Raw genomic sequence first — 24,689 nt, 5'->3', positions numbered from 1 at the left:
AGAGAGACTTTACAGATAAAAAAAAAAGGGGGGGAGGATGAGGCCCTGGAATTGTTGTTTTTGTCTTTTGTTCTCAAAAAGGACCAGACATCAGGGAGGTAATACCGTGGCAAGCAAGTGAATTAGATTGAAGTGAGGGAGGGCTGTACAAAGTCACTCCTCCAGAGCCATCTGGGTCCAATGACCAGATGAAGATCAGGACGACTGGAGATGCTATGGAAGACCTTGGCCTGTTTAAGCTAAGGTCTCCAATAGGTCTCAGTTTGACTGAGGCTACACCCATTCAGTGATTGAGGTTGGGTAGCAATTGAGGCAAAGAATCTCCCTCTTTCACCTAGTCCCAAAAAAAAAAAAATCTGAAGAAATGAATGAATCTGGAAGGGGAAGACCCTCAGAGTTTCTGACCAAAGCAGAAACGGCTGCTATTTACATTCAATCTGAGTCAATCAGGATCCAAACAATGACCATGGAGCTTGGTCTAGGACTTATTGGTGGCCAATGAGAATCAGATTGATTTGCTTTAAATTATGGTCCTTAAGAAAGCAATCTAGTAGTAAATCACAATATATCTTGGGATAATTTAGGGATGCAAAAGAGGAAAAAAATGCTTTTGAAAGTATCTGTAGGTAAAGGTATGATACTCTATGAGGTCAGAAGAAGAGGAGGGAGGGAGGAAGGAATAAAGAAAGGAAGGAAAGAATGAAAGGAGAGAGGAAGGAAAGAAAGAAGGAAAAAGAAAAGACAGAAAGAAGGAAAGGAGGGAAGGAGGAAAGAAGGAAGGAAGGAAGGAAGTTTTCCAACTGACCAATTCCAGTTTGTGGGCCAGCTTTACTCACAGAGGGTGTTGTTTGTCCTTCATTCTTGAAGAGGACCATGACATCAGGGAGGTGATGCATGACATGCAAGTGAAGTTCTATTGACTATATACATGTAGCGCTTGGGACTTGGATGATAATCCTGCAAAGGAATTGGAGGAGTTGCCAGAAAATATAGTATACAGAAGAGAGTAGTATCAAGAAAACCCAGGGAGGAGAGGTCTGCAAGAAGGGGAGAGTCAACTATAAAATGCTACATGTTCCAGTGTTCAACAACTACTTACCTAAATATCTGGTATGAAAAACCCTCAAGCTTCCACACGGTCTGTGTTTCCAAAATGTCAACATTCCCAGAGAAGTGTTACAGCTAGAATATAGCTACTTCCAGCAGCCATAAAATATAGAGGCATGACCAATGAAGCAAAACCTAATCTCTTTTTCAAGAGAAGAATATCGTTGTCAGAGAGACCAAGAGACACAATATCTAGGTTTTTAATCAATTGAGACCTTCATGTACCCTATTACTAAAATGGTGAGCAGATGATCAGGAGAACTATCTTGAATATAAAAAACATAGAAAATGCAAGAAATGGTTTCCAAAGCATTAAAGGAATAGGAGAATGCTGCTGCTTTTAAACTTCAATGTCTTTCACAGATGGATGCTATTTGTAATAATAGCAGAGCTAAAGGGTATCTTTTTTTCTCCTCATAGTATAGAAGCATTATGTAAATGATGCCAGGAAAAACTATTTCCCCCCAAGGGTTTGAAATTCTTTCATCCAAATTTAATTACTGCACCCAATGAATCTATTCTACTGGAATCAAGGGAATAGTTGCCCTTTGAATGTGGTGAAATATTGAAAATTCATTTCATTAAAAGCAATAGCATTTAAATATATATATTCTGCCATCTTAGCCATATTTATTTGGTATTATAAATAGGTCTCAGGACAGACCTGTAAAGCCATTCCATGTAATATCAAAATGTTCGTGATAGCACACTGTACATGCCTCTTGAGAACTTCCATTGAAAAAATCATTGTACCAGAAAAAGGGATAATTAACAATTTATGTAACTCCCAAAGGACAAGACTTAGAGCTTGTTTGTGTAGCAAGTCTGATTGCAATTTATATAAACTGGCCAGTAACAATGACCATAGGTTTGGTGTGTTGTTGTTATATTTTTTAATGACCCAAATTATAATATATTGGCTAAAATGTTGAAAGTGCCATGGCTTGAATATACCATATCAATAAGAAATATTCATCTCAACAACAGATTATTGAAGAGTGTTTAGTGCCATAAAGGTCTTTCCTAGTATAATGAGTTTCATTCCATCAGTAAATATTTATTGAGTGTGAAGTACATATAAGGCATTGTGCTTCAATGCTTTGGGGATACATAGAATAAGAAAATATTGATCTTCACGGAGTTATAGTACAGTGTAGGAGATTAAACACATAAACTATTAATAAGAGACAAAGTCAATAAAAATATTGAATGTGCCTACTATGTGCCAGTTACTTATGTTCTGTGCAATAACGGATACATGAATAATAAAATATTGGTCTTCATGTAGTTTTATTTTAATGTAGTAGATTAGTAGTAGCAGAGTAGAACAAGTAATAAGAATCAATGTCAATAAAATATTTGTTAAATGTATCTGCTATGTATCAAGCACTGTGCTAAATGTTATATCAGTTTGTAAGCTTTAATTAAACTCTTAGTATGTGCCAGATTGAGATACAAAGAAAGACAAAAACATTCCCTGCCTTCAAGGAGCTTAATTCTAAAGGATGAAGCAATCTGTAAATAAAAAGGTATTTAGTTATATACTGACATATACAGAATTAATGGAAAGTAATCTTAGAAGGAAATGAACTAGCAGCTGGGGTGCTAATGATGGGGGTCAGCCTTAGCCCAGAATCAGGAAATGTAATATAATGTATAAAGATCAATAATATGTCTGAATCCTAAAGTGTATTCAGGGAAAGAAAATTAAAAGATGTTTACTTGTGTTCTATTCTTTGTGACCCCATTTGAGGTTTTCTGGGCAAAGCTATCAGAATAGTTTGCCATTTCCTTCTCCAGCACATTTCACAGATGAGTAAACTGAGGTAAACAAGATTAAGTGATTTATCCAAGGTCACACAACTACTGTCCAAAGTTGAATTTGAACATGGGTTTTTTTGGCTGGCTGCAGGCCTGGCTCTCTCTGCACTGCACCAGAATTAGGAGAATTAATTAATTGGGATGAGTTAAGGAAAAACTAAATGGAGCGGGTAATTATCTGAACTAGGCTTTGAAGGATAATAGAAATTAAACATCAGAGCTAGAGAAAAGGACCTTCTGCATTGAGGAATTAGCATGAGCAAAATATATGGAGCTGATAAACCACAGGATGTGTTCGGGATAGTCCTGTTTGTCCAAAGAATTGATTTCATGAGAGTTGTTCAAGATAAGAATGGAAGAATAAGTTGGATCTAAATCATGGAGAACCTTAAAAAGCTAGTGATGAAATCCAGATTAATTTGTTAGGCAAAGGAGAGTCATTAAATGTTTTTAAGCAAGGGTCTGACACAAGAACTTTAGTGTTGGGGAGATTAAACAACTAGAAATGCCATGTCACATAGCCTAGACCTCAGTAAGAATGAAGGTAGAACTACTGAGCTTAGAAGCTACTGGACCCAGTCTTGGAGAAAGAAGATGTTTAAAAAGAAGAAGAAAAGAAAAGAAAAATACCAAAATCTCTGGGTTAAGTATTCTGGAGAAAAGAAATGTAATTTTTGAACACTGATAAGTGAAGGAGTTCCAAGACCAAGCAAAAGCCATAATCAAGGAGTAGCAAGGGGCAAAGTCACAGTAGTATAAAAGTGCAAACTATAACTTTGCCTTCTACTAGTACTGTGAGTTAGAAAGAGTCTAATTTTCTGAGGCCTCTAGTCCTTTCCCCTTCCTGGGCAAACTCAGCTTTAGGATAGCACTATAAGTTTGGAGGATTGAATAGGTTAGAAGAAAGGAAGCCTTATCTGAAAAAGAAGGAAAGTCTTCTTGATTGTTTATAACCTCCAGTGTGAGTTCTTTATATTTTGTGATTGCTCTTGAATAAATTAAAGCCTGTCCTATATTTAATATGTAGGGTTAGCCACAGTACTTAAATAAGAGTTGAGGACCCTTTAATTTTTCTACAGAGAGCTAGACACAAATGGGTATTCTGATATTCTTAGGGAAAATTCTACATAGGTTTAAAACAAACCAAATTCTTCTATTTCCATAGGAAATCCTCAGTCATTTTACAAACCAAGGAATTATATTTGGGAAGCCATCCAAGATTGAGTTCTGTTGTTGTAAACAGCCTAGGATTCTGGACCACAATTTTCATTTCCTTCAAGTCTCAGCTCAGGACTATCTCCTCCAAGAAATTTCTCCTCATCCTTCTAGTTGGTCTCTCTCCCACCAAATTGCCTTATATTTGTTTGTTTATATCTTATGTGCCCAAGAAAATGTAAGCTTATTAAGGGTAAGTATTGTTTCATTTTCTTTCTATTCTTTTTTCTCCTGGTTTCTTTCAACTAAAGTCCACCTTCTATTGGAAGCTTTTCCTGATCACCCTCTATATCAATACCTTCCCTCTGTGAATTATTTCCAATTTATCCTATCTGTATCTTGCTTGTATGTAGTTGTTTGCATGTTGTCTCTCCTATTAGACTTTGAAAGAGTCTTTTTTTCCTTTTTTTTTGTATCTTCAAGCTTAGCACATGGTATCTGATAGGTGCTTAATAAATGTTTACTAACTGACATAAGCACAGTGCCTTGGACTTGGTAAAGACTTCATAAATGTTTGCTGAATTGAATCAAATTTGGAGGCAGAAGTCTCTATAGTAATTTGAAGTAGGGAACTGTTTCAAATCTGGATAGTCATGGAAGAGACCTTTGAAATCATTTAATCCAAATTTATTTTACCATTAATGAAAGAGGGGCCCAGAAAAATTAAATAACTTCCCCATGGATACACAGCTAGTTTTTGGCAGAACTTGGACAAGAAACAAAGCTAGCACAACAAAAGCTGCAATAATAAGATACTTTGCATTCATATTGAATTATTTTTCTTTCTACTTTTAGAACACTCTCCCCATGTATCTTATTTTATTCTCATGACAACCAGTTTGGGAAGCTGAATTTTGATTAGACAGTTTGGCTTTGTCCTCTGCTATTACCAACCTGAGTAAGGGAAAGCTCATGTTTTATAAACAAAATTCCAATAACATCCTGAGAAAATGCCTGATCAAATCCATTGAAATTCACATCTTAGTCAGTAATCAGTGTTTTAAAGACAAAAATTCATGCTAAAATATCCCGGTGTACCTCTTAGCCATTCATGAATGTGTTCATTAATTAGTTGTAATATGTCCAAAATACAGCCAGTTATTGGTGTATGCCTTAAGCTTTATGGACATAAAATGAATTAATCATGACCATTTCATGGCTTAATCATGGATTAGAGATCAGAAATACCATGGTTTTCATGCAGGTCTCTCTTGAACTAGCTGAGTGATGTGAAGCAAGAGATTTTATACCATGATTTGTATCCTATAATTGGAGCCAATAATCACACCCTCCTTCTTTCCTCCAAAGAAAATATGGAAGAATTAACATTGTATAGATGAACTCTTCTGGAGTAATGCAAAGAATACTTCTAGGCAAATACAACCTTCATGATATGCAGCCCAAACATCACGACCCTAGGCTCATCATGAATAGGTGCATTTTAGTCTTGTTATCCCAGCCAAGTGCCAGTTCATGAAGCTATACTATAGTTCACAGTTTAAAAGGATATAAAAGATAGTAGTAGCCAGAGTTGTAGTTTTAACTGTGCTTTGAATAAAGTATATTTTATTTCATAACACCTATCATTTAGACACCTCATTTCACTCTCAAAAGGTACTTTAAAAATGAAGCGCACTATGTAAATGGTAGTTAATAATTGTCTTTTGCGTGCCAGTTGATTGATAGTTTAATTTTAAGTGGGCCTAACATTGTCTTTTATTAGCCATTAGATTTGCCATAGGATTTTTATAGTTAAATAACAATCTTATTTAGCTTCTGTATGTTGAACCAACCTTGCTTCATTGTTAACTCAACCTCTATATTTATTGCTGTACATATCCATTGTAAACTGTCTTTTCTCTAGGATGTTGTGAACCATTGGTAGAAATGACAAGCTTGTATAATTGATTTTTATTGGATATCTTAAATATTTTTTCTCTTAGAGGGGAAGGGACAGTCAGTTGGGACGCTCTGGAAGACAGGGATGATGTGTTAAAAACAGGTACCATGATTGATTATTGCAGAGAGTAGAATGTGGCAGATTTTACTACCCTCCAATTATTTGATCACAAATACCTTGGAGGTATGCTATACTCTCCATTGTGAAGCCTACTCTTCTGGAACATAACTTAATAGAACAAGTTCATAGGAAGTATTTTATAGGGAGGACTCTTATAGGAAGACTTTTCTATCCAGAGATTTGCTGATCTGATTTAGTGACCTTTAAGCTGACCATGAAAAGGGATTTTGGAAACTAGCCAAATAAAATTATAAAACTTAATGCCAGAAAAAGCAATCAAATATGACATTCAGAAAGAAGGGCAACAGTGGAGAGGTAAAAAGAAAAAATCTAGAAAGATGATTGGAAATATCACTTGTGGCTTCAGATGCTGGTGCTCAAGATTAATGAGTAAGAAGCAAAATGAATTTGGCATTTGAATACAAGTTGGTAAATATGATCTCACAAATTTCACCAAAACTTGGTGGTATGATCTTAGTATGGACTATGTTAGTGGAGGGAGATTCTATTTGAAACATCTGGTAGAAAAGGCAGAAAAATAATACTGCATTATAGCTGAATGAGTGTCCACAAACAAAGATGATAACATGTAGAAAGACTTTAAATGAAGATAAATGGAGGGAGAAATAAAAGTCATATAAATGTAGGAGTATACCACAAACTTCTAAATGGAGGTTAATGTTCCTTGATAAACATATTTCATACAGTTAACATGAGAAAAGATACAACTTTCTGGACCTCTGCATTAGAGCTTATTCTGCCAAAGCAGACTATCTGGCAAATTCTTGACTTCTTTTTGACAGTTTCATCTCTGAAAAGACTGAAGTGACAAAGAAAGCTGGTATTCTGAACCTAATTCTGACCATAAAAGACAAACTAGTTGGCAAAGTAGAAAGCCCAAGAAATTTAAGATAAGTGACTGTGCCATTTTAGAATACATCATCTTGAGTTTTTTGACATCCAAGATCATTGTTGAAGAATCAGATTGTTTTGCACTACGAAACAGATTTCAAAATATTCATAAGTGATCTAGGAACATAAAGAGTTCACTCAAGGGAGAAGGAAACAAGCTTTTATAAAGGACCTACTATATGCCAGTCACTATGAAAAGCTCTTTATAAATATTATATCATTTGTTTCTTATAACAATGCTGGGATATAAATGCTATTATTATCTCCATTTTATAGTTGAGGAACCTGAGATAGAGGTTAAGTTTGCTCAGGATCACAAAATTAGAAAATTGAGGCCAGATTTGAATTTTAATCTTCCTGATTTTAGAACCAACTCTATCCATTGTGTCATATGCCTCAAAAAAGCAAAATTCTGAAAATACAATTTCAATCAGTCTTGCTGAAAAAGAGAGTCAGGTAACTTATAAAGAAACCAGTACAGCTGAATAAGTAACACTTTTATATGGACAAATTTATTTTTTTTCCCTTTTAGTTTTAAAATTAATTAGGCACTTGCTTTTAAAAATAATAATAACAACATCAAATTTACATTTACAATCTTCAGATAATTTCTATGTATAAGAATATGTCTCTAATAGCTCACTAATTCCTCAGTGTATTTCTCCATTTGGCTTATTCATTCATCTTTGTGTTCATACATTTCATAAGCTCATATATGAGACTCAACTGTTGTGAACTTTGAAGAACAATTAGATGACAATGTGAAATAGAGTAGGCCCTTTTATTTGTTGTGTATACGGGAAAACCCCAAAGGAAGAGTTCTGGTGGCTTACCTTAAAGAAACTAAAAAGAATGGGAGATAAGAAAACAAAAGAAGATTACTGGAACAGCCTAGTAAACACATATTTCAAAACTAGGCTAGCCTAGGGCCAGGATATCTCCAAAGCAAACCTGGAAAAGGCACAGAGGAATACTACCAGGGATGTTACCAGGAAGCCTTGGATACTGTGGTCTGTAGGCCAGAGGAAGTCTATGGTGATCTAGGATTCCCAGGATCATAAGTTTAAAGGGAATAGGAAAGTCCTTGGGCATATTCCCCTTATTTTATAAATTAGGAAACTGAGGCACAGAACAGTTAAAGAACTTGCCAAGGGCTATACTTAAATGATTTGTCCAGGATGAGATTTGAACTCAGGTTTTCTTGGCCCGCATTCAAGGTTCTATTCACTGTTCACCATGCTGATCCAAATCCTGGATCCACACTTCATGGCAGCTTAGTTCATATTTCATGGCAGCTACCTAGTTTGAGATATGGTTACGCAGGCAATTTGGAGTCATGGTAACCGTGGGATCAAAGCTGCTTAGAGATTATATAAATATGGGAAGGATCCCTCTCAGGAGGATTTCATATTGGTTTTCAATCTATGAGGTGACATGCTGATAGCTAGAAAACTAAAAGTTTCTAATCTCAAAGTTCCAAATATAGAAGCTTCCAAATGGAGATTTCTGGGGAATAGATGGGACAGAAGAGAGAGGCTACCCAGAAGAAGAAAGAACACAGCTAGGAAAAATTTTTGAGCAGAAAAAGATCAAGTCAGAAAAATCAAAGGAACGCAGGAATGTTGGAGACTGTAGGGGAAAATAGAAAATTATAGAGAATCAGAAGTGGAGCCTAGTGAGAAGTGAGCATGGTTAGCTTAAGCACTTCATGAAATGTCAGTCCTATTGTTACAATCAGTGGAGGAGAAGTGTGGGAGAGGAAGCATCTCCACGGTGAGAAGATCATGAGAAAAGTCCATAGTCATGAATAGAGATGGGAGAAAAGATTAGTTGATTCCTAGGAAGTTTTTAAGTGACTTGCCAAGGTTCCTACAGTTGGTGAATATCTACATTGATACACCATAATTTATTTTGTCATTCACCAACTATTAAACATTTAAGTTTCTTTAGTTATTTATCATGATAGATAAGTATTTCATATATACATATATATATATGAGATACTGATCTCATATACACACATACACATATATTTTTGAAAAGGCCTTTTCTGTATTATGATATTTTTAAGTTCATATTTTCAATTTACCAATAACATATGAGTATGCCTTTTTAAATACCACATCAGCGTTTATATACTCACTTTTAGGGGTTTTTTTTTTGTCAATTTCATGTATGTGAAATAATATCTCAAAGTTTTTTTTTTAATTTATATTTCTCTGATTTTAGTGAGTTAAGTGAGATAAACAACTTTTTCAAGAGATTATTTACTTTTTTGAATTATCTGTTTGTAGCCTTTGATCATTATCCACTGATGACTGGATGTTGCCTTTAGATATTTGTCTTAATTCTTTATTAATTTTATATCCTTTATTTTTATTTGCTTCATTTGCTCCAGAAGCTTTCTCCAAACTCATTTTTTTCATATTTGTGTCATTTCTTTTTTGTTCAGACTTTTTTTACTCTTATATAATCAAATCCATTGACCTTATCCCCTATAATTTCTTTTATTTGTTGAAAGTTAAAAACATATTCTCAAGCTCAGATTTTAGAAGGACATTTATAAAAGAGAGAAGAACAGAACTATAATTAATGATACATACAAAAGAGTAGCAGATGATCATAAAAATACAGTGAGAGGCTAAAGCCTAGAGTGAACTTAGGCTTACAAAAATGTCTGAGACAACAAAAACAGCTTTTTAAACAATGTTAAAGCAAACAAAAAAAAAAAAAGGAAAAAAAGGAACAGTATGTCTATTACTTAAGAGAAATAGTCTGAATGCTTCTTACTCTGAGTGCTACACTTCAAGAATGACGTTATATCTCCTTGAGAGTTGGGCATGGCTCCCATTTGTGTGTATCCCAAATGCCTGGTACATAGTAAGTTGTTAATAAATTGTGTAGATAATAGATCAGAAAGAAAGCACAGCTGCTTATCTCTCAATAATTTTTTTAATGAATAAATAAATCTCTCTTCTTCACTTAAAAGGATGATTTCAAGCCTGAAAATTAAAAATTAAAAATAAAGCATGAGACAAGGGAATCAGAGCTCAAGATAGGTAAGGAGATAGGAAGAAGGCACTAAAAATAAGTTCAAATGACCTAGTATAGATGAATTACATCCTACTCTATACCAAAAGAATTTACAAATGTCATCTTAGAACTACTGTTGGTAACTTTTAAGAAATCATGAAGATTGAGAAAGATGCCAGAAAAACAAAACAACAATAATGATAATTCACCTTCATTTTAAAGTTTATACAACATAATACATAATAAACCTATGAAAACCATAATGCAAATATTGTCTCCATTTTACCAATAAAGAAACCGAGTCTCAGAGAAGATAAGTAGTTCCCCAATGGCCATATGTTTTTAGTAAATATCAGAACTGGAATTCAAATGTAGATCTCCTAACTTATCTTTCCAGACTTTTATAAAACCATGCTGTTTCTAGAAATTGGCAGATGTCCTAATTTTCAATAAAGGCAAAAAGAACATTAGATAGAAAAATCATTGAGTCAACACTTAGGTCTTCATAATGTTTCTTAATTCTTTTTTTTTTTTTTTTTTGATTCATTAATTTTTTTTTTCACTTTGTAACTTTTTAATTCTGAGTTCCAAATTCTCTCCCTCCATCTAAGTCACTCCCTTACTGGTGGAAAAGGCAAGCAATATGATACTCATTGCTACAGAAACATGCAAAACACATTTCCATTATAACTATGTTACAAGGGGGAAAAAGGTTTAAAAAAAAAAACTTGAACTTAGAGTTCATCAGTTCTTTCTCTGGTGGATAGCATTTTTCATCAGGAGTCCTTTGCAATTGTTGTAGATCATTGGATCGATCAGAGTAGCTAAGTCTTTCTCAGTTGATCATCATTTTACTATTGCTATTATTATGAACAGTGCTCTCCTGCATTTTGCATCGGTCTATATGAGTCTTCCCTGGTTTTTCTGAATTCATCCCCCTTATCATTTCTTATAGCACAATAATGTTGCATCATAATCATGTACCACAGCTTATTTGGTTTTTCTCCAATTGATGGGCATCCCCTATATTTCTAATCCTTTGCCACCACAAAAAGAACTACTATAAATATTTTGCCCATATAGGTTCTTTCCCTTTTTCTTTGATTTCTTTGTGATACAGACCTAGTAGTGGTCATAAAAAGGGCTACTATAAATATTTTTGCACATATAGGTCCTTTCTCTCTCTCTCTCTCTCTCTCTCTCTCTCTCTTTTTCCCACTCTCTCTCTCTCTCTCTCTTTCTCTTTGATAACTTTGGGATATAAATCCAGTAGTATTATTTTTGGGTCAAAGGATATGTACATTTTTTTTGTTTTGGTTAGATAGATTCCTCTGATTGTTACCAGTCCTACAACTAACAAATTCTAAACAAGTTTACTAAAGAATGCTACAGTTACAATATGTCTTACTTTTAACAAAATATTAAGCAAAGTTGCCCATAACTGATACTCATACATATTTGATATTGAAATAATAATACTGTTAAAGGAGTTCATAATTGCTTCAACAGTTATACCCAGAGAATACTAATTAAGCATCCTGTGGCTGCGTGAAGGGAGGTTTCTAGTGAGGTACTTCATCTTTATCAATATTTTGACCCAAAATGTAAAAGACACGTTTAACAAATTTGCAGATTACAAATGAGATTGACTCTTCAGTGTTTTGCAGACTGAAAGCTCTATATAAATGTCACTGAGGAAAAGGAAGGATGCAGCATGACACAGTGGCTGGAAAGATGACCTCAGTGACCAAAAGGACTTGACTTTTTCTCATATCTGTGACACAGTCTTTAGCTATTTGTATCTAAACAAGTCACCTAACATCTTCATTGCAGAAAAGACGCCAACATGCATTTGGAAGAGTTCGTGTTTTCTCACCTATGAATTGCCTCTACCAATGAAATTACCAGTCCAATCCCTATGCCCATTATTTTTACATGGAAGGATAACTAATGGCATCAATAAATCATGATTCAAAGTTATTTTGAAGTCAACAAGGTGAAGTTTAGCAGAGATTGAAGTAAAGTTGTACATTTAGATCCAGATAATCAGCAGAATAAATAAAAAATAGAGAATTGCTTTGGGAGCTATTCATATGCATAAGACATTACTTAACCAGAGTTTAATATATGTAAACAATGTAATGTAACTAGGTTTTTTTTTAAGCTTTATCTTCCTTCAAGTCTCAACCTCTATAGGAAGCTTTTCCCAATCCCTCTTAATTCTAGTATCTTCCCTCTTAATTATTTCCTATTTCTCCTGTATATACCTTCTTCATATATATCTTGTGCATTTTTGTTTATTGTGTTCCTCATTAGATTATGAGTTCCTTAAGGGCAGAGATAAGCTATTGCCTTTCTTTATATATCCATTCTTCACACAGTGTCTAATACATAGAGGAGCTGAATAAATACTTATTGACTGATTCATAGACATGTAGTATCCACATCTGAAAAACTATCATACTTTGTACATAGCAGTCACTTGATAAATGTTAATTGAATTGAATTTTATAATGTGCTTAGCTCTAAAAGCCCCCATTTAAGAGTAATATTACATATGTGGAAGTAATTGCCCAGTATTGGGAAGGGTCTGGAAACTTACGTCATACAAGAATTGAGTAATGAATAATGTTTAATCTTAAAGAGAAAAAATGATAGCTGGCTTCAAATTTCAGAAGACATGTTGCATAATAAAGGCAGTAGAATTATATGCTCCATAACAGAGAAATAGAACACCTGATTTGATATTATAAGAAGGCAGCTGTTGACTTGCATAAGAAAGAACTGTCCAACTATTAGAACTGTTCTCAAATGAGGTTTATGGAATTTTGAGAGACCTTTATGATAATCAGTCATCATTTCACAGATGAAGAAACTGATGGCCAGAGAAAGAGAGAGATTAATTTCCCTATGGATTCAAAGTCGAGTCTTTTTGAATTTGTTTCATAGTCTTTCCATTAAACCAAATAAATCAAAGCAGGAGCTAGACAAGCATCAGAAATATAATAAAAGGGAAACTTCTACACTTAACTTATCCATATATCTGTGTGGTATTTCTTATCCCAGGAAATGTGTTCTCTGCACTTCCCAGGAAATGTATTCCCTACACTTCCAGAGCTGCCTTCACACTCTCGTGCATTACTACCTTCTTCCTCATTCCTCCAAGTTCTTAGACATTGTTTCCCCTGTTGAATTTGCCTTAGATACAATTATGGCTAGTTTTGGCCGTACTTTTACAACCAGGAGGTGAATCTTTCAAGTCAGTATATCATTGCACATTTTAATAGCTTCCTTCTTTTCCTATCCTTCCAGTTAGGAGTCACTAGTTGTATTTGTAGAAAGGAAACTCATTCTTCCCTCCATACAGAATGCTGGCAGGGTTCCTTGGATTCAATCTCTTTACTTTACTTTTTCTTTCAGCTCTTCCATGAATTCATTGGTTCTGCTGTTTTCTTTCTTCTATTCCAGCTGTACAAGTAGACAAATTCATGTTGAAACACAAGGTCACTACAGTCTAAATAACTAGGAGTGAAAACTTTGCCCACATCGCCTTGCTGTTGGACTCCAGAACTCATTCAGATTTTGTTTTTTTGGTCAGGACAGGCATCCAAGAAGCAATAATGGTATCCTCTGAGAATAATTAGTGTATGACAGATGGAGCCAAATGAATGGACTTGGAATAGTAAGCTGAGGGACAGTTCAGAAATGTATTAATTGCCTCTTTTAAACTTAAAAACAAAGTCAATATACTTTGAATTTTGTCCAGTTTACTTTTTTCCCCTTTTATTTCTTCTGGGGTATACAGTTCTCTTTGCTTTTTTTATAGAAAAGACTCAAGTTTGATAAATGCTGAAAGCTTAATTGACTGACATAGATTCATACTAACATAAAGGACTTATTTGCTATTGTCTTCATTTTCTATCTTCAAGTTGCAGAAGCAGACACATCTTTTATAACCCAGCCATCATTGAAATACTTTTATGTTTTATTCATTTGAATTTCAGGCTTTTTCTTTGTGGGCCCCTAGTGGAAGCATAATTTGGACATTATTCATTCCCATTTGGTATACTCAATGCCAGAGACAATATACTATATTACTAGCAATTTGTGAATTCTTGATAAATAATTTCTGTAATTCATTCCCAATTGCTCTGTTGGACATCACAGATGATACAATACTCAAATGTCTCAGTTTCATTTATGTAATTCATAACTAGAAAATTAACCCAATCGTATGTTCTTCACCTCTTTTTTGTCAGTCTCAGAAATCTAGCATAATGATGTAGTGTAAATTAATGCAAATAGAAAAATATTTCAACACATAACTGGGCTTTTGTCAAGTAGGAAATGAAGAACTTGTTGGCTTGCAGCCCTCATTTTAAAATAAGAATATTTCAGTCATTTTTTTCAGTTGTGTTGGACTCTTCAGGACCCAGTTGAAGTCTTCTTGGAGTGTTTGCCATTTCTTTCTCCAGCTTTTTTTTTATAGATGAGGAAACTGAGGCAGATAGGGTTAACTTATTTGCCCAAGGTCACACAGCTAAGAAGTGTTTGAGACTGGATTTGAACTCGGGAAGGTGAGTCTTTTTGATTCTAGGCCCAGGTGCTCTATCCACTGTACCACCTACCTGGATATTAGCACATTTTTTTTGTTGATATTCTCTTTTATAAATGTTTCAACTCTGGAAGACTTATTTTTTAAAATAAAGTCCCATTTTTCAGAATGTCTAGGCAATGAAACATACAACTAGTAGACTTGGTGACTTGAGAATTACTGCTTATATTATAATAGATTACCAAATGTCAAAGAATTAGGATTTATTTAAATACACTTTGCAGTTACACTATTATAAAATGGGAGTGTAATCATTCATGGATATTTAGAAGATATTTCAGGGTCTTTCAATATGTCATGATCATCATAATTAGTAGTTTTTACTGATATTGTTGGAGGATACAGGGTACAGAATATGAGTTAAGGCTATAGTAAAACAATCATCTTGAAAGCTGCTTTTAAAAAATACATTATTATTTATTGGTGTGGTAGGAGCATCCCACCCTAAAACTGAAAAGCCCATGTCATATAATCTAGAATGGTTTTCCACTTATAAATCAATGAAACCATTCTTGAAATTTCATTGATCTCAGAGTTGTTGTAAGGATCATATTGGTTATTATGATATGCTTAGCTCCTTGGGATGATGATGGTGATGATGATGATTTTATAGTCAGCCCTCCTAAGACTTAATGGACTCTCTGCTGCTATACAAGTCATATGTCTTTCTGATTAAGACAATGCAGAGGTAAGGATAACTCCATAACTTGGCCCAATGCTGTAGTTTTCCTACGCCATTGCTAAGTAAATTTTCTTTGGTAAAATGTTATGTGGTCTGCAAATATTTTATCTTCAGTTTTATTCCCAAGCATGATCCAACTAGAATTGAATCAAGCCTAGTACAGAACATTTGGCTGAGCAAGACTGGGTCATTCTGACCTCTTAGCTGACCTTGTGGTTGCAGTAGAGAAAAGACAATGAAGAAGGAGAAGGAGAACCTCGAGTATTTCATTGGCTGAATGGCTAGAATTCTCTGTATCTACATATATAATATGTTTATGCCCATTTTGTGGGGTGTGGAACATATTTTCATTATCTTTAATGATTTCAGGCCATATAATGTTTGCTTTTTTGTTCCCCTTTTTGATTTATTGATTGTAACCATGATTTATTTGATGCTGAATCCTTGGTCAGGAGCATAATTCCTAACTATAATATTGTTCTGATACAGAAATAGCCTCTGCTTTAGAGTGATTCACTTTTTAGTTCAGTTTGCTCCCTTCTGCCTTGTAGAATTCTTAGCTTCCTTTAAGACTCAGCTCTTGTTCTGCGCACTGTGAGAAAAAGCCTTACAATCTGATTAATTTCTAGTGTTCTCTCCTTTGTCTAGATTACCTTGTATTTACCATATTTTTTATATGCTATAAAATCTAGGAGAACCTTGAAGGCAGGGAATTTGTCTTTATATCCTAAATACCTATCATTTCACCTTGCATATACTAAAAATTTAACAAATTCTTATTGAGTTAAATTGAAGTGAATTTATAGGAATGCATTGCAGCAAAAAACGGAAATTGTTTTTAATCATCCTTAACTAATTATCATTGTCCGTTTCTTATTAATGCATAATAGATTAAATTATTTAAGCTTCATAGTGAGTTGTATGTAGAGGAAAATAGTTGGTATAAGTGGATAGAGGGCCACTCAGAAAATCAGGAAGACCTGGATTCAGATCCAGTCTGAGACACTGATAAGCTAAGCTATGTGACTCTGGGCAAGTTAGCCCCTATCTCCCACAGTTGATAAGGATCAAATGAGGTAATAATTGTAAAACCCATTGCCTGGCACATAATAAGTACTTCAAAAATGTTAGCCATTCATAATAAGTACTTCAAAAATGTTAGCCATTGTCATCATCATTATTAAAGTTAACATTATTATTATATGCTAGATAATTGGGACTTTGCAATAATATACCACAATACATAATGTGTTATTCATTCTTATATTGAATTCTTCTTGTGAAAAATTGTACCCATTTACTGGTAATTATTTTAGGATTGTCATTTAAAATTCAGTTTCAAAAAAAATACTACTTACAAAACTGAAATTTGTATTTTAATTAAATGCTATAAAAAGCTATATTGATTTTCAGTAATGTTCTGGGGCATGAAAAGAAATCCACCAAAATTATTTTAGATTCACATCAAAATAATGGAAAAACAATCCAAATTCAGAAGTTGCCTGTTTTTTGGCTAATGTTAAAATATAAATTATAATTATAGGAAATAATAACTTGCAAGATCTTCTATCTTTACAATTTAAAAAAAAGTAGCATTTTTTATTGGTCTCAAATTCAAAAGGATAATGTTCCTTAATTCAGTTATAATATCTTCTCACTAAGTCATACTTGAGCTGATCCAACATACATACTTCAATACTAACTCATGACCTAATCAGTTGTTTAAAATGTGACTCTTGAGTGAAAATACAAACGTTTTAAACTGGAAATTTTTAGTCCTTGTTGAAGCTACTTAAATACTTCTTCTTAGACCCATCTTTTTTTTTTTTTAACAGCAAGCTAAGAATGTGACTCAGCATGCAAAAAGCAGGAATTTCTTCTGATCAAAGAACATAATGAATGATGGTGGTACCTAGATAGTTGATGGTTTTTAAATAAAAGATTAAACTAAGCTTCTCACTTTGCAAGACTTCACATACAATATAGTAAGTAGCTTCAAAGTTGATTTTAAAAAGCACTTAGATATAGCTTCAATATCAGTCAATAGCTATAGTATCCATGAAGGCCACCAGGGAAATTTACTTTATATCTTAAAGTAATATTCACAGAATGTCTCATTGTGCCTATGCCCAGAGAGTCACCATTTTGTTAGCGAATTATAACAGATCAATTCAGTTAATGAAAGCATTCCCCTAAATGGGGAGGAGCAGAATTTACAACTAAATTTTGACCTCAGGATTGCAGGTAAATATATAATAAGAAATTCAACATGGCATCACTTTAATACTCTTTGGTAACTGGCCAGTATAATTTAATACCAAATAAAGCAGATAGTTTCAAGACTACCCCCTTCATGGACATATCCCTTTGTTTCTATACTTCTCAGTTTCATTTATTAATTAGAGGGAGTTGGACTATGGGACTTCTAAATTTTCTTGCAGTTCTAGTTCTGTGATATTAGAATCTTAATATGCCATTTCAGGGTTCATCCTATGATAGATGAGTGCCTTTGTGTATCTGCACCTGTTTTGCCCAAATCCAAATTAGACTTATGCAAATCCAGGTTTTACCTAATAATATTGTAATGAGATATCGTTACCGATTTTCCATAAGTTAAAATTATAACTTATGTCATGTGGTATAGTACAGATTAACTGTTTTTCAGGTTTAGTCTTCAGGCCAAAAATACCTGAAATTTCTTATAGAAATTTTTAAATCTTGGTTCTTCCTTCTTTCTACCTGATCCTTTCCCTGTCACTTTCTAGATCTAGAATCTTTATTTCTCCACTAGAAATTTCCATTTCCTAGGTGAGTGATGTCTCCTTGCCCTTGATCTCAGAGAAAGAAAACCAATCACATCCTCTTGAGTCTGACTTCACTATTTCATATAAAATACATAAGTTACCCTGATTCTGGAAATGCCTTGACCCCTAAACTTCTTGCATTGTTCTAAAGCATGGGCCTAACAGTCCCAAGGGAAACTTGATAGAACCATATGCCAAATCCTGAAAGGAGCCACCTTAGAACTTTCCCATTGCCTGGAAACCATAATGCCTAAGTCTCTTTGGCAAGACTTTTATTTGTACTCTTTCCCAGACCCTTTTGGAAGGGACATTCCAAGCCCCAATGTGAGGGTTGTCATTTAGCTACTATACTCTCCTTCCTTATGTCTCCTGCTCTCTTGGGTGTCTTTAGTTAAACTAAATAGCTTTATTTCAGAGGGATCTTTCTTTAAAAAAAAAAAAAAAAAAAAGAACTCTTAACCTTCTTCTTGGGCTGGTGAAACTTATGGATCTCTTCTCAGAAGAATGTTTTTCATTGCATAAACTAAATTACATAGAATAATTGTTAGTTGACTTAACTGTGTGCGGCTGGGTAAATTACTTAACTTTTTGTGCTTATTCTTTTTCTATAAATGAGAATTATGCACACTGCACCTACCTTACAATCTTCTGAAGATCGCATTACATAGATAGCTATGTAAATATAAGCAATTAATATTATTGTTCCTTTACAATGTAAAATAAATCAAATGCTTATAACATAACCAGTACCTGAAGTTGTTACTTCAGATAGAATCTTGGGAGAGTAATCAGTAGATGACGTGATGGAACTCAGAGTTCAACATTCACCCACTTTTAAACATTTTAAATGTTGCATTTTAATGTTCACCTCAAATCAGAAGTCAAATACGGCCACGGCCTGTTCTGAAACGAGTGATGATAGACTAATAAAGCATTTGGTGTTTCAATCAGAGTTATTATCCTGAAAAACCATTAACCATACGATGATAATCAAGTGACTAGATGAGCTGTTAACATTCATGTGCCCCTCAGGGTAACGCATCACAACTGCTCAGACTGAGGAAAGGCAGATGTGACAGAAATGTGGCTAAGACTAAAATTTGATTTTTAAAAATCTCTCTTGAATTAACAAAATATCTACAAGAAACCATACAGATCAGAATTCCCTTAATTTGAAATTAAGGTTAATTTTTTAATGCCTTTTTAATAGTATCTATGAAATTTAAAGAGGAGGAGAAAAGTTAAAAATTCCAATTCACAAATTTTTTAATCAGGATTTAAATATGTCAGCAGCATCATAATTCTAAAATGGAAAAAAAATTTAAGATTTGGAATGGGATACTCAGAATCTGCTAACATTGTGCCTGTAAAAATATGTTCAAATTTAGTCCATCTTCCAAGTGGACTAAATAGATTTATGGATTTAAGAGTGGAAGAGACTGGAAAACCTTCAAGGTCAATTAGTTTAACCCCACTATTTTAGAGTGGATTAAACTCAAGCCTAGAAAGGGAAAGTGAAGGGTAAATTAGAATTCAGGTTCTCTGCCTCCAAATTCAACACTTTTTCAGCCAAAGGACTCAATTTTATTTTACCTTAAGATAAGGTACTATGAAACAGCAAGATGATTCAATATCCTACTTTGGTTTCTATAGCTATTTTTCCTTAAGATCATTTAGAACATCCTCATAAGAACACAGAGCAATACCTGCTGTGTTAAAGGTTTTTGTTTTTATTGTTTTTATATGTAAGGTTGAGTTCACCCCTTAAAACAACAAAACCACAAAGATTGTCCATTTTGAGATAGAAGTGAGTTTTTTGTTTTGTTTTCAAAGATTGAGTCTCCCCATTTTACATAGGCTCTGAGGTTTAGGAGCATTGGGTCCAATTGCACTACCAATCCACATGGTAGGTTTTGACTTGGTCCATTTTTCACCAAGGCCAATACTCTCCTCCTTAGGTAAAATAATCTTCCTTTACCCTATGACTTATCATATTAATACCAAATGAGCTGACCTACTTACTATAGCTCAGACCCCTGAACTCAAGAGATCCACCAGCTTCAGTCTCCTAGTAGCTCTACCACACCCTATGAGAATGAAATATATTAAACTCTATGGCTATATTTGAAACCTTTTTATTCGCCCCTCATAACAATATTGGTCCATCAGAACTTGAGTCTCTTTTACTAATCACATTCCTGTAAATTTCATCAAAATCTTGTGCTGATCCAATCCAACTAGTATTAATTAAGCATTTACTATATGCAGGGCATTTCTATATTGCTCTATTCACACAATAACAACAACTAAAACTCAAGCCCTACTCTCAAGAAGCTTTTATTCTATTGGGAGAATATAACACATGGAATGTAGGGAAATTTTTTAAAATCTTTAAATGAATGCCTAAATTTGAGAAAGCAGGCTAATAGAATTTACTGAGTATACTAGAGTAACTTGCAAAGGATCTTTTAGGAAAAGCATTCTTTCTTTCCCTTTTTCTTTTTCTTTTTTACAACCTGAAATATAAGCTATTGAAAGCCTTTCTTAAATCAAGAAGCTGTTCTTTATCATTCAAAGTTGAAAAAAATATATACTCTATAGGATAGCTCCTTATTGATTTTCAGAACCAAAAAAAAAAAAACAACAAAAAACCTGCTTCTTCCCATTCTCTCTGAGCTGCCTGTTTTACATCTATTCAGATGTTTTCATTTAAGAAGTGTCAGTCAGTGATTGCAAGGTACAGTGTCATCATACATATCAGCCTGTCGAAGTTCTTTTATTTAAAAAAAAAAAAAAGATTAATGAGGTACTGCCACCTAAAAATAAGTACAGGTTTCATTAAACTATCTCTGCAACTTTCTTTACATCTTCCCCTCATTTTATTCCTTAGAGGAGAAACCATAGTCTTTTGTTTGAAAAACTATGATGGCACCATCATTGCAGAGTTAGCTGCCTAATGGCATTACTAGTCTCCCTCAGCACCACTGCTGTTCTGACAGACAATCTTGGGGGTATTTCTGGGATTCTGAAAAAGGCATTTAGAAAAAAGCGGAGATTCAAAGAACATTGGGTCTGACAATGTAGAATTCTCTTTGTCCCCCAACATCATATCATTCTCCACTCCCAATTGGCAGTCATAAAAGCAAATCTGTACTGAATTGGGATAATTGCTTCAAAAAAAAAAAAAGGATCAGAATGCTTGAATTCAATTTTAACATAGTAAAAGAATGAAACTCTCTTGTTTGGTTCATTGCCGAGGTGTCAATAAAGTCTGAGCTTCCATTAGTTTGCCTACCGGAGCAGGATAACTCAGAAGTGGTGACAAGGGACATATTTCCTGGTAGATTAACTAGGTACCATGTCTTAAATGTCATATGTACATTTAAGTAGTGAAATGACTCCATATAAGTGCTCATTTTTATATGCTAGGTTTATTGTTTTCATGTTTTAGTTTAAACATCACAATATGTTATTGAGATATTGTATATTTTTCTATAACCTTCTTTGACTTAAATCAGAACTCACTAATGTCAGTGTACATGTTGTTTGACCCCAGTGGTAAACCCCTTTGAGAACAGAGATTGGTTTCATTTTTGTATTTATACCTGATTTGTATTGCTTAATAAATGTGTGTTATATTAGATTAATATACTTAGATCATCTTCTTTAGGGAACCATAATGGAAACAGAGTCCAAAAGTAAGCAGAAGTTTGTAATAGGTTTTCTCCCTCAAATCAAGTGACTTACCAAGTCCTCCATCTATAAGATTAACTCTGCTGCCTCACATTATTTCTGCAAAACTTAATTTGTATTCTAAAGAGCCTTGAAGCTCTTATAAAAGATAGCTTCTAAAAGATAACAAAATTCACAGAAACACTTTTTTTTTTTTTTTGCTAGCATTTGATGAGTCTTTTCAGTACACACTGGATATAAGTATCATTAGGTACAAGAGTTACTTGTTAGAAAGAGATGTCAGCAAAGGATACAGAGAATAATTATGTTATGATAATTATTATCTTAGTAAACTCATTATAATTGTGAACCAGGTAATAGCAACCATGTTTAAACATACCATTATTATTTTATTGGAATTTTTTTAAGGGATCTTTTAAGTTCTTTTATTGTGGGAGTGTTCTATGGCCTAGTTTTCAAATCTCTGTAGTATTTCCTGTAGAAAACCAATTTATTCCCTCACTGTTCACCTACCATTAATGATGAAAGATGAGTCAGCAGCAGAGAGCACTGTCTGTACTAACTTTAATCACAACCTTTTATTAATGAAAAAACATGTATACTGTACTCTGATGATACTAATGACCTAATAAGTTAAGTATAATTAAGTATATATAATTTCTGTGGTTTCTGGAGGAATTTTTTTTTCAAGAAATTAAGCAACTAGGTGGCACAGTGAAGAAAATGCAAGGCCCAGAGTTCAAATTCAGCCCTTGAACACAGCCTAGCTAAGTAACCCTAGTCAGTTAACTCTGTTTGCCTCAGTTTTTTCATTTGTAAAATGGGGATAATGATAGCACCTACCTCCCAGTGTTGCTGTGAGAGTCAATTGAGTCAACAAGTGTAAAGCTATAGGCAAATCATAAAGCAATAAACTCTAGCTTATATTAATATCATTAACATCAGTTAAAGAAACATACTTTTTTGTTGTTTGCTTTTTTTTTAAACAGACATATAGTTTTGTAAGTCTTTTATCCCATAAATATCTGTTGTTTCTAAATGACTGTGAGTCAGTTCAATTCAGATTTATTAAACATACTGTGATGTTGTAATTGTGGAGGGCAGAGGACACTCTTTGAAATTAGACATTTACAGCAGACCATTTAAACTTAGCATTTCAGGTAATTCCACAACGCTACAGTTTGTAAACTGTGTAAGAGGTGAGTATATACAGTTTCCCAAAGCCAGTGGGAGTTTCCCACAGCCAGTGAAACCTCACGTCCAAGATCCCCCCAAAATTATTCAAGGCAGTTGCCAAGTGCGGAGAATTAGGAATTCCTATCTTCAATGCCACTTTTAAGCTTGTATTTGACATAATATTTTCCCAAAAAGCATCAGAAGCCTAAGTGAATATTTTTTGTCTATTGACTCTTAAAAAAAATCTTTCTGACTTTTGTAGTTTCGTGAATAAAGTTCTCCTTTATCTATTTAGTGTGTTTTTTATGTTAAATTTATTATTATATTATTATAAAATTATTACATAAATATGATACATTATATTTAATGGGTTTATTTAAATGACTGTACATGTGATGTAAACAGCAGGCCAGCTAGACAAACAAGGAGGGCAAATTGTCTCTCATGGAACATCCTATCTTCATTGTTCAGTCCTCAAAAGGACCATTGCAGAATTGTCAAATCTGCAATGTGTTTCAACTTTGGTGATGAGGAAAAATTGTTAGGGAGCCTTCTCAGTCATGCCAAAATGACAAGAAAGTATTAGCAAGTGGGCCAAATTAAAATTCATTTCACTAATTACCTATCACGTTGTAAAGGGCTGCAATCACTCTGACCCTGACTGAATTGAAATAATTGGCCTTCCAGTAAAAGCCCAGAATCTAAATGACAGATCACCCAATTAGCAGTTATATGTCTTAAAGAAACACCAGTATGATGTTTGTTTTGAATGGCAAGAAAATAAAAAGACTAATTACAGATGCAACTATATAATCTCAAACATCTGGATGAAAAGTAAAATATTTGATCAGTCATCCATGCCTGGTATTGAGTGGACCACACCTGTCCAGGGAATGTATTGAATGTTTCATCTAACATCTAAATAAAAGCTATACTCCTACATTTTTGCTCTATTCACCATTACATGCTCCTGTCCTCATCTCCTCAAATCACCTTTAAAGTTAGTGCCTAATCTGTTTCTTTAGAAGTACAGAAAATGTTTATAAAATGTGGTGAAAATTATTCTTTCTTGTTCATCTGTTTACTATTTAGCCAAGGAAAATTTCACTATAAAAAGCTCACCATTTGAGACCACCTTGGGTGCTGGGAGAAGTCCAAATTAATAAAATCTGTGTTACATATTTTTTATATATAATTTTTATTGCTTTTAAATGCATATTTTCTAACTTAGTTAAGGGCACTTCATTTAATATAATATATAAATTTAAAGTTCTGCTCCTTTTTGAATAAAATCAATATATTAAGTTGTTTTTAAATAGTTTTTTCTCCTGGAAAACATTTTAGAACAATGCCCCCAGTTTTTTAACTGTGCTTACTCTTTGACCCAGCAATACCACTATTTAGCTTTTAACTCAAAGAAATCAAAGAAGAAGAAAAAGACCTCTTTGTGTGAAAATATTTCTAGCAATTATTAATGGTTCATTGGACTTAAAACTAAAGCAATAACTGAACAAATTATGGTTTATGAATGTCTTGAATATTATTGTTCAGTAATAAAGGATGACAAGAACAGTTTCAGAGAAACCTTAAAAGACGTGTAAGAACTGATAC

At 33.8% G+C, this 24,689-nt stretch overlaps 1 protein-coding gene across 5 annotated transcripts in view; it reads left to right on the top strand.

Annotated features, from left to right (window-relative positions):
* Nucleotides 1-24,689, top strand: part of STXBP4 (syntaxin binding protein 4) — a 221,834-nt gene that overhangs the window by 144,212 nt on the left and 52,933 nt on the right. Inside the window, exon 17 of one of the 5 annotated variants that reach the window (XM_051994259.1) lies at nucleotides 17,241-21,791. The exons of the other annotated variants lie outside the window; for them this stretch is intronic. Within the exon in view, the coding sequence (XP_051850219.1) occupies nucleotides 17,241-17,248 (8 nt within the window). The 3' untranslated portion in view covers nucleotides 17,249-21,791. Of the gene's footprint in view, nucleotides 1-17,240; nucleotides 21,792-24,689 lie in introns of those variants that run through there. 5 annotated transcript variants of the gene reach the window in all.

This window comes from Antechinus flavipes, chromosome 4, assembly GCF_016432865.1.
Source record: "Antechinus flavipes isolate AdamAnt ecotype Samford, QLD, Australia chromosome 4, AdamAnt_v2, whole genome shotgun sequence".
NCBI lineage: Eukaryota > Metazoa > Chordata > Mammalia > Dasyuromorphia > Dasyuridae > Antechinus > Antechinus flavipes.
The sequence above is the reverse complement of the archived record's forward strand: the minus strand, read 5'-3'. Positions and strand labels throughout refer to the sequence as shown.